Source organism: Trichechus manatus, unplaced genomic scaffold, assembly GCF_000243295.1.
Source record: "Trichechus manatus latirostris isolate Lorelei unplaced genomic scaffold, TriManLat1.0 scaffold00108, whole genome shotgun sequence".
Taxonomy (NCBI): Eukaryota; Metazoa; Chordata; class Mammalia; order Sirenia; family Trichechidae; genus Trichechus; species Trichechus manatus.
Genome location: NW_004444044.1, coordinates 4,360,811 through 4,371,428, shown reverse-complemented (window position 1 = coordinate 4,371,428; position 10,618 = coordinate 4,360,811). Strand labels below are relative to the sequence as shown.

At 36.8% G+C, this 10,618-nt stretch overlaps 1 protein-coding gene across 1 annotated transcript; it reads left to right on the top strand.

The window, feature by feature from the left end:
- The first annotated feature begins 1,453 nt into the window (after nt 1-1,453).
- LOC111821823 (flocculation protein FLO11-like) lies at nt 1,454-9,037 on the top strand. The gene is made up of 3 exons (XM_023737815.1): nt 1,454-1,550; nt 6,318-6,375; nt 7,975-9,037. The coding sequence occupies exons 1-3, from the start codon at nt 1,454-1,456 to the stop codon at nt 8,825-8,827; spliced, it is 1,008 nt and encodes a 335-aa protein (XP_023593583.1). The 3' UTR covers nt 8,828-9,037.
- The last annotated feature ends 1,581 nt before the right edge of the window (nt 9,038-10,618 follow it).

The following is a 10,618-nucleotide window of genomic DNA, read 5'->3' as shown; positions in this document are numbered from 1 at the left end:
TACTCAATCCTGATTAGCTTTTCCACAAGCCAGAAATCATGGGCCCTTCAGGGAGGTTATTAAGTGTTAACTGTGAATTTCTTCTCCAAAAATATGATTTAGATACTTCAAGACCTTGAAGTTTTGTTCTACTCTTTCAGAAGTAGGTTCATGAGAGAATAAGACTGATTATTTTATGTGTCTGAACGTGTATAAATAGAAGAAAAGAAACATACCAAAGTTGACTAGACTTTAATAACAACAAAAAAAATTATTTCAAGAAATGGCAATGATTTGAAAATTTAAACCTAGAGGAACTTCTAGTATATGTTTTTGACTGCAAAATATATATTTCAAGTCTATAGATTGCTCACAAGGCTCAAAACAGTAATCTCAGTTGCCTACTGAATAATTCTACCTGACCATTGATTTAGAAAATGATATTGGAATCATTATTCCCTGTCCTTGAGCATAGAGAATGTGACCAAGTGGGAGCTGGGCTAAGAATAACTCCAAATGAGAACAAATAAAAATACCAGGAAAAAAAAATATTTTTCCCATCATAAGGTCTTAGAAGTAATGAAACCAAGAGTATACATAAAAAATGTTTTCACAAAAGACTTTCTTCTTTGTATTGTGGAAAGTTTTGAAAAAATACTTCTTTTCCTGATTTACTACTATATCTGAATTAAGCCATGGAAGTGAGAGGTGGATAATCTGGGATTCAAATTCATATTCATTTACTTAGGAAATCTGTGGTCTTGGATAAGCCACCTTTTCTTGTCTGTGTTGTGAAGATAATAATACCATCCTCATTTGTACCTCATCATGATTAAGTGAGGTCATTTATAGAAAGCACAGTCTGGCAGGGAATTAACAGTCTTACAGTCGGTGGCTCTTTTTGTGAAACACCTAGGGCAGCTCTTCAAGTGAGGAGATACCCTTACTGTGCTAAGGTGAGATCTTAGCATCTCCTAACCCTTCCCAAAGATATCAATACATGTTTCTAAAATTCTGAGTTCAGTGGGAAATCTTTTAATTATACCAACTCTTGAAAATATTCCATAATAAAAATGAAGACAGATATAGACTAGTTAACCCTCAGAAAATCCACAAGCCATTTATATTTGATTCATAAATGCAGTATATCATTGCATTTGAACATGGAGTTATTTCTTGAATCTAATATGATTTAACTATTTATCTCCCATTAACAGTCACCGCATATTTTGGAAATTTTTCATTAACCATTTTACAAAAAATTCAGTAGTACCGATTCCATCAATAGAGATGATAGATAAATAGATAGAATTATATTTCCTAGCATTAATAAGGAATTCAAATATACTTTTATATTTCATATACTCATATGAGTACATTCTTCAGCCACAATTCTAATGACCATGTCTCAGAATAATTACTTTTTTAAACTATATTCTGAATCACTTAGAAGAGATCTTTTACAACAACTGAAATGGACAATCCATGTGCTTGCTTTCAAACAACAGCCGAAAACAATGAGAGCATCTTACCTGATCCTGAGCCTATTGGCTCTTATGACATGCTTCTCGGTAAGTACTCATGAGCTTAATTGATCTTCCTTTTTATTTAATTACAAATAAGAAATAATTACCGTGGACATTTTTACATATGCATAACTACCCTTTTTGCAGTTGAACAAGAACACAAACACAATCTTCTCTGGTTTCAACTTTCATTTTCTTAGACTTAATATATAGGTGTTGAAATTTCTTAGAGAAAGAGAGTACGAAGGGGACCAGTGCATGTAACATTTTCCAGGTGGTGGTAAGAACTTTGGGTTTCATTCTGAGGTCAATGAAAAGCACTGGGAAGTTTAAGAAGGTAATTCTGTGGCTGACTTTTGTTTTTAAAAGTACTTTGCCTTTAGTGTGGAGAATAGATCATAAGGGAACAGAATGGCAATAGGGAGATTATGTATGGATGGAGGGAAGCATCACTGAGTCTAACATGTCTGAATTGAGCTTCATATTTCTAAATAAAGGTACATAAACATTCAGTGAACCCCAAAATACCATGTTATGGTGCTGTTCATACTTTTGGTCAATATCACCATGATTCTGTTCCACAATTGTTTCTTGCCTCAGTTCCAGTAATTCTATATTCATTATTTCAAATAAGATCATACGTATAAACCAAAGTGAAAATTAAAAAGCACTATACAAATGAAAGCCAGATATATTAATTCCCTTAACTAAGTACTAGGTCCCTAGATGACCCAAGTGGTTTGCACTCAACTACTAACCTAAAGGTTGGGGATTTGAACCCACCCAGCGGTACCACTGAAGAAAGTCCTGCTGATCTGCTTCCAGTAAGAGTACAGCCAAGAAAGCCCTATGGAGCAGTTCTCCTGTGTAACACATGGGGTCACCATGAATCAGAACTGAGTGGGTGGCAACAAATATGTGTATATGTATATTAAAATATTTCAATACATTTAAACGTTATAGCAATTGAGTCAAATTTCACCATATTAGGAAATTTTTGTAAAGATGTAATGTCATGTGTGGCTCAGTGGTTAACGCGATTGACTGGTAACCGACAGGCTGGCGATTCAAAACTACCAGTGGCTCCGGCTCCCCGCGAGAAGACGTGGCAGGCTGCTTCTGTAGAGATTTACAGCCTCCGAAGCCCTAAGGGATCGCTATGAGTCGGAATCTACTTGACAGCAGTGGGTTTCGTTTTTCTGTGTGTGTTTGTTTGTTTGATTTTTAAAGTAATAGTTTACTTTAACAACATAACTATAACCAGCAACTCTAATTTGATAAATGAGTGAATTATTAGTTTTACTTCCAAGATAACATAAGATTTATTCATTTGGTAGTCCTAACATATATAAAAAGAGGCCACTTGATATGTCATTTCAAACCTAAGGTATGTGCGTATACAGAAAGACTTGTGTTAGTAATTTAAAATAATATTAATCATGGTTTTATATTGCTTCCTTTTGTTTTTCTCATGCATGTTCCATAGACTATTGTATCTAAAATACATTATAGCTGTTAATCAAAAAAAGTTATTTAAGTCAAATAACTTTAAAAATGATAGGTTAATCTCGGGGAACATCTAGCTCAATTGGCATAACACAGTTTATAAAGAAAATGTTCTACATTCTACCTTGGTTGGTAGCGTCTGGGGTCTTAAAGGCCTGTGAGCAGCCATCTAAGATACTCCACTGGTCTCATCTCTTCGGGAGCAAGGGAGAATGAAGAAAACAAAATACAAGTAAAAGATAAGTCCAAAGGACTAACGGACCACAACTACCATGGCCTCCACCAGACTGAGTCCAGTGCAGCTAGATGGTGCCGGGCCACCACCACTGACTGCTCTGACTGGGATCACAATAGACGGTCCCGGACACAGCTGGAGAAAAATGTAGAACAAAATTCTAACTCACAAAAAAAAAGACCAGACTTCCTGGCCTGACAGAGACTGGAGAAACCCTGAGAGTATGGCCCCTGGACACCCTTTCAGCTCAGTAATGAAGTCTTTCCCGAGGTTCACCGTTCAGCCAAAAATTAGACACCCCATAAAACAAAACAAGACTAATGGGGCATAACAGTTTGGGGACAAGGACTAGAAGGCAGGAGGGGACAGGAAAACTGGTAATAGGGAACCCAAGGCTGAGAAGGGACAGTGTTGACATGTCGTGGGGTTGTTAACCGTTGTCATAAAACAATATGTATACTAAGTGTTTAATGAGAAACTATTTGTTCTATAAACCTTCATCAAAGGTACAATAAAAAAATATTTTTTTAATAAAAGGTATATTAAAAAAGTTGAATGAATCAATTTTGTTTGAGGTTTTCTTTAAGCTTCAGGATTTTTCAACATCTTTAAAATGTCATATCAATTCCACTTTACAGTGAAGGAATATTTCTCAATCTCAATGCTAGACTATAAACCCCATGAGCATATGTGCCACATATCTTTGAATACAACATATATCATACTACCTGGGACATAGCTGTCACCAAAACATACTCTGTGATAAAGTATGGAAGCAAGAATGGAGGGATAAGGAAGTAGGGAAGAAGAAAACAAAAGAAGAAGTGAGTGGCAGGCTGAGAGAAATGTGTTTGTCTCTTTGGTAAATGCTGTATTTTCTGTTTACTTCAAGGCTATCATATCTTGGGTTCATGTATACTCAGTTCAAGCCCCCAGATAGCATCAAAACACTCTGGTAATTTTCTTTTTGTACTTTTCTTGATGAAAGTAACACAAGCTTATTGTAGAAAAATTAAGGAAAAACAGAAAAGTACAAAGAAGCAAAAAAAAAGGCCATAATTAGCAGAAAAAAAAAACCATTAATATTAATATTGTGGTATATTTTATCTTCCTCTCTGCTACAAATTTTTTACCTAAAATTATATTGTATCTGTGATGTTTAGTGATATAGCTTACTCTTTTAAATTATAATTTAAATTAAATTATAATATAATTTCTTTAAAATCTATTAATATAGTTTTAAAGGCTTTACTTTTTTCCATTTTATGAATTTTCCATAATTTATTTTACTGATACATCATTTGGATATTTATTCCTAATTTTTAGCCATTTTATCTGATGAGTTGACATTTCTGGAGTATTGGATAAACTCTAGGAATAGTGAAAAAAAAATCAAGTTCAATGGAAGGAATTCAAGCTAGTGAATGTGGCAAACGAATGTTTGAAGCAGTCAGTGATACTTGTTATGTCGTTAGTTGCCATCGAGTCAGTTCTGACTCATAGTGACTCCGTGTGTGCAGAGAAGAACTTCTCCATAGGGTTTTCAAGGCTGTGATCTTCCAGAAGCAGATCATCAAGCCTGTCTCCTGAGACGCTGCTGGGTGGGTTAGAAACATTACCATTACCAAATTAACCTTCTCAAGGACCAGCCTCACTTCAGCACGTACCTTTTTCAGTTAAAACTTGTCAGATTTGACTTCAGTGAATTCTATCCAGTCAACAAAGCTCTGTCGTCTCCCAAACTCATTTAAATCCTTCTTCTTTTAGCCTTTTGTCTAGTAGTCAAGTACTTAATATTTTGTGCCACCTATATATTAGATATAATCAAATACTTGCTCAATCAACATAGTTTGAACACTTCATAAATGGAAGCCAGAGTGATTAAAAACATAGATACAAACCGTTAATAAAACATTCTCTCTAGCCTCAAGAAGTTAAGCTCTATTGGGGGAAAGACATATATGTCCAAATAACTAGAGAAAACCTAAATGTGACATATGCCTAGAGTGACATAAGAGTCCAGAAAATATAGGGTCCATTTCTGGAAGAAAAGATGAGCAGGGTTTTATGGAGGTAAAACCACTGTAGCTGGGTGGATGTGGGTCTCACCAAGAACGAAGATTTAAACATGCAGAGACGGTAAAATAAGGAGCACATCTTGAGGGTGACAAGTGGTTGGGCTTGGCTAAAACATAGGTAAGTGCAGGAGAGTTGAGGGAGATGAGGTTCCATGGAGGGTCAGGAGTGACCAACTTGGAGTCAGTCCCTTATTCATTAAATCTGAATTATGCTGTATGAAATGAGAATTTGGAGTAAAGAGAAACATTATCAGAAATAGGATTCATTAATATTAGAATACTGGTAGACTGAGGGTATATTGAGAATGTTAAGGGATAAAATGAAAGTAGTAACAAAGCTGTTGCAAAAATAGTGATTAGTGCAAATATATATAAAGAGAGACATATATACACATATATAGATATATACAATATACACACATATGTACACAGATAGATCTAGATACAAGGAGCCCTGGTGGCACAGTGGTTAAGTGCTTGGCTACTAACCAGAGGGTCAGTTGTTTGAATCTACCAGCTGCTCCACGGGAGAAAGGTGTGACAGTCGGCTTCCATAAAGATTTACAGCCTTGGAAATTCTCTGGGGCAGTTCTACTCTGTCCTATAGGGTCGCTATGAGTTGGAATCGACTCTATGGCAATGAGACATATATATTTTTTACACAATTATGCTTATATATTTTTATATATATTCATAAATTAGTATGATGTCCCAGAAACGTGCAAGACCCTGAGCTAAGTATTGTGGATATAAAGAAAATAAGACATGATCCCTTTAGGCACTTGTAATCCACAAGTAAAATGAACGATTTAGCATCATACCCAGAGCTGAGAAACACAATGGTATAGAGATCATCTGTGATTGAAAATTCTGCTTTCAATACACTAAGTATTTCCAGGATTGCAGAAGATTCATATACATTATAATTCTATAGTATTGAGGTCCCACTTCTACAAAATGTTTATATTTGAAACTTTAAATGGTCATTTTCAGGCCCACCTGAAATGTTTATAGAGCCTAGTGCAACAGCACAAATGAAAACTCACATACTGTATGTTTAATATTCTAAAATTATAAGTCAAGCGATAATACTGTTAAACAAAACATATTTTATCGCCATCAAATACATCTTCATAAAGACCTGCAAGGTAAATTTCAAATTTAGAATTCTCAGATTCAATAATTCTTTGTCAGAGATGGTAGAGCAACAAAGATCCAGTTCCCGGTTCTCAGCCCCTGACTGCAGCCCACCCACCTCTCTCCCCATCCCTGGCTCCACCATATACTGTGAGAGGTCAAATAAATACAAATGTGCCTACTGCAGCCCAAACATCCTCCTCAACTATCCCTCAGGCCTAGGCATGCTTGTACTTACTGACAGCACAGTCCACCTTTAGCAAGATAGAACCAGGGAAGTCTTTTGCAGATTCTGGAAGTGAGCTTAGGACCAGTTGGATAAAGTATTCCAAAATCTCGATACCAAAGTATGACCTAAAAGGAGGGCGGTGGGGGTGGGAGGAGTAAGGAGAATCTCCAGGTGATTCTGCCCTCTTGGCCCCATAGCCAAGAGAAGGTCAAAGTAGGGCCCTCTTAACAGCAGGACACAGGAGTTCCTCTGGCTTGGGTCTGAAGACAGTACTTGCAAACTTATATGTGCTTAATGCTTTTCTTTCTTATTTCTGCAGTCAGCTAGAACAAAAGACAGACATAAGCCAAAAAATATACCATTACCAAAGTCACCTTCTCAAGGACCAGCTTCACTTCAGTATGTAACTTATTCAGTTAAAACTGGTCAGATTTGACTTCAATCAAATCCATCCAGTCAACAAAGATCTGCTATCTCCCAAACCCACTTAAATCCTACTTCTTTAAAGAGATCTAAAAAGGTAAATCTTAGTCAAATCTCCTCCATTCGACAAGGTAGTCTTCATCCCCAAAGTTATGTGAATTTACCACCTAAAACAAGTTCTAGGTCTAAGCCTTATCCAGTAAAATCTACACTAAGTTAACCAAAAAATCTAAAATACACTCAGTTGCTTATATCCAACCTAAACTAGATCAATCCAAATCTACTTCAATTTCAAAGAAATGTTCAAACTAAAGTTAAACAAAATTCATTAATTCAGCCAACAACAAGATCTGAACAGCAGTGAAATAAAAATGTAAAAGAACAACCTAGCAAAAAAGAATTTACCTAAAACTGGGCCAACAAAATCCTAAGCCAAAATATTCAGCACAACTAAGTGGCCACCAACACCTAATTAAAGGAAATTGACAGTTAACAAAAGATCCAGCACTGTCAAATATTATCCATGAAAAACTGCTATCATATTACCAAAGAAATCTCAATCCAGTACCAGCAGTCAACAAAATCCACACCAACCTAAACTTCCTTCAACTTCAGCTGGTAAACAAAATGGTCAGCCTCAAAATAAGTCAAAACCACAGGAAACATCTAAACAGTCAAAACTTAATATGAATACAAACCTGAAGAAAAAATCCAGGCAAACAAAAATCTGTCTTCCACAGCAAATTAACCAAAGAAAATATCGTATCAATAAGACTAAAACAACCTGGACACTCAAAAACTCAGGCAAAAACATACAGACTAAAAGTAATTCAACATACAAAACAACAATCTCAAAAACAGACTTGTCCAGAAAAAACCTGACAAACCAATATCTTACCTAAACCATCTTTCACATTGGAATCCTAGTACGCTAAAATTTTTTCCACAGAAACCTGGTTCATACAAGCATCATTCAAATCCATCTAAGAAACACAAATCTCTCTCTCCAAAACGTCACCCAAATCCTTCTTGTAATCCCAAACCCAGTGGACATGAACCTCATCCAGTTCCACTGCAGCCTGCATATCCAGAGCCACCCTCATTTGGCACCACACTTTCCAAACCTGCAGTCACTACCACGAAACTAATTGCATCCACTTCCACGAATATTGCCACATCTGTTAGTGGTAAATCTTCTGCAAGGCCCCTATCTGCAGCCACAGCCACCTTATCTGACGCTCCTATCACAGATGAGATTCCTACCAGCTCATCTGCTGACACCACATTGGCACCTGAGAAAACACCTGAAAATACTACATTTGATGCTTTAACCCCATCAGCTTCCGTACTTATTTCCACTGAGTATTTTGCCTCTATCTGCATTCCCGTTTCTTCTGAAACCAAATCTGGGGAAAGAACCACAACATCCATGGTCACTACCATAGTAAAGATCCCAACCACATCTGCTACGTCAGATGCCACTTCCATTCCTTCATCCACTACTTTGGCCTCCAAACCCACCCCATCATCTCAATCTGTTGGCAAAATATCTGTTTCTACAATTCAGGTTGCAGGTATGACAATAGCTGCTGTAACATCTGTTTCATCCACTATCATAGCCAGCACAACCCTTACTATCACTAACACTATTACCATCAAGACAACATTAAGTCACTACTTTCTCTCCTGCCACCTCCACAGTAACCACTACTAACTTCCTCCCCACAACCATTACCACACCTCGCTCTGCTGCTTAGTCTTCTGCTGCTTCCCTATCTGCTAATACCACCACTGCATTTGTAGCCACTATCCAATCTGACCCAACCTCCCCATCTAATACTGAAACGGTCACCTTGACCCATACTACAAATGATGATACATCATTTTCAATAACTATTGATAATCTTGAGCCTGGAACAACCATGTTTTTCACACCTATTTTAACATCTGCTGCCACTGACATCATACTCATAGCCTTAGCTACTGCCACCACTACTTTATCTCCTTCCACAACAACAGTGACCATTGCATCAATGACCACCACTGTGTTTGACACCACTTCACTTTCTGTTCCCAGCACAGCCCCCACCACATCTATATCTTCCACACTTTATGCTAACACCCTTATTGAAACTACAACTTCACCAACTGGCACTACAACCAGTGTACTAGCCACAACTGATGACACTCTGACAATTATCCCTAGCACATATTATGACACTACCTTTGATTATAAGACTGCCACAGAAGATTATGAAAGCAACACAACTGATTACAATTACCCTTGATACTATTTTCTCCACCATTTATTCAATATGGATCATGTTACATCTATACTTCCCACACCTAATAATGTCTCCTCTCTGGTACTGCTTTATTTTTATCTGCCTGCTAACATCATGATAATAGATTACAGTAATCATACAACCAATAATTTAACTTGCTGTCAACACTTCTTTAATTTTTAATTCCTTCTGTCAACTAAATATATTTTCATTTCCATACTTGGGATCAAAAAGGAATTGTAATATGAATATGCAAAAGTATCATGGAATTATAGAAGAAAATATTCATTTAAATATGAAGATGACAACCATCAGACAACAATCATTTCTAGTGAATGTGAAATTATAAAAATAAGATTTTAATCAAAATTTTGTTTTTAAAGATCTACACATAGGAGAAAGACAGATCAAAGAGATACATCAAAATTTTACAGATGATTATCTTTGGGTTGGTTAGATTATAGGTTATTTTTTCAGGAGTTTTTTTCCCTACATTTCTGTGTTTTCCAACTTTTCTTTAATGAGATTCCATTTATTTTAATTCAAAATTAAATAATCATCCTTTTTAAAACGTCAACCATGCTCTTTATTATTTTATTCATCACTACTATATGGTGAACTCCACTATCTGCACACACTGCAAGCTTAGAGAGCAAAGAGTAATGGTATCTAGAGACTACTGCCCATTTTTCACAGTGGCTTAGAGGAATCAGATAACATGAGGTCAACCTAGAATTAAACCCAAGGAGATAACCTCCTTAAATCCCCCAAATGTCATCCTTACTCAAAAGGCCTTCAGCCCTGTCATGGATTGAATTGCATCCCCCAATATCAATTTGGCTGGGCCATGATTCACAGTGTTGTGTGATTGTCCACCATTTTGTCATCTGATGTGATTTTCCTATGTGTTGTAAATCCTATCACTATGATGTTGATGGGATGGATTAGTGGCAGTTGTATTGATGAGATCTACAAGATTGGATTGTATCTTGGGCCAGTCTCTTTTGAGATATAGGGGAGACAGACAAGCAGAGAAACATGGGGACCTTATACCACCAAGAGAGCAGTGCTGGGAGCAGAGCATGTTCTTTGGACCCAGGGTTCCTGCGCCTGAGAATTTCCTAGTCCAGGGGAAGACTGATGACAAGGACTTTCCTCCGGAGCCGACAGAGAAAGCATTCCCTTGGAGCTAACACTCTAAATTTGGACTTCTAGCCCAC

Excerpts from the sequence above, each read along its gene's own strand:
- LOC111821823 (XM_023737815.1), top strand. The coding sequence starts at position 1,454 with ATGGACAATCCATGTGCTTGCTTTCAAACAACAGCCGAAAACAATGAG. Across the intron at positions 1,551-6,317 it reads CTCTTATGACATGCTTCTCG|GCCCACCTGAAATGTTTATA; the intron begins GTAAGTACTCAT and ends GGTCATTTTCAG. Across the intron at positions 6,376-7,974 it reads CAAATGAAAACTCACATACT|ACTTGTCCAGAAAAAACCTG; the intron begins GTATGTTTAATA and ends TCTCAAAAACAG.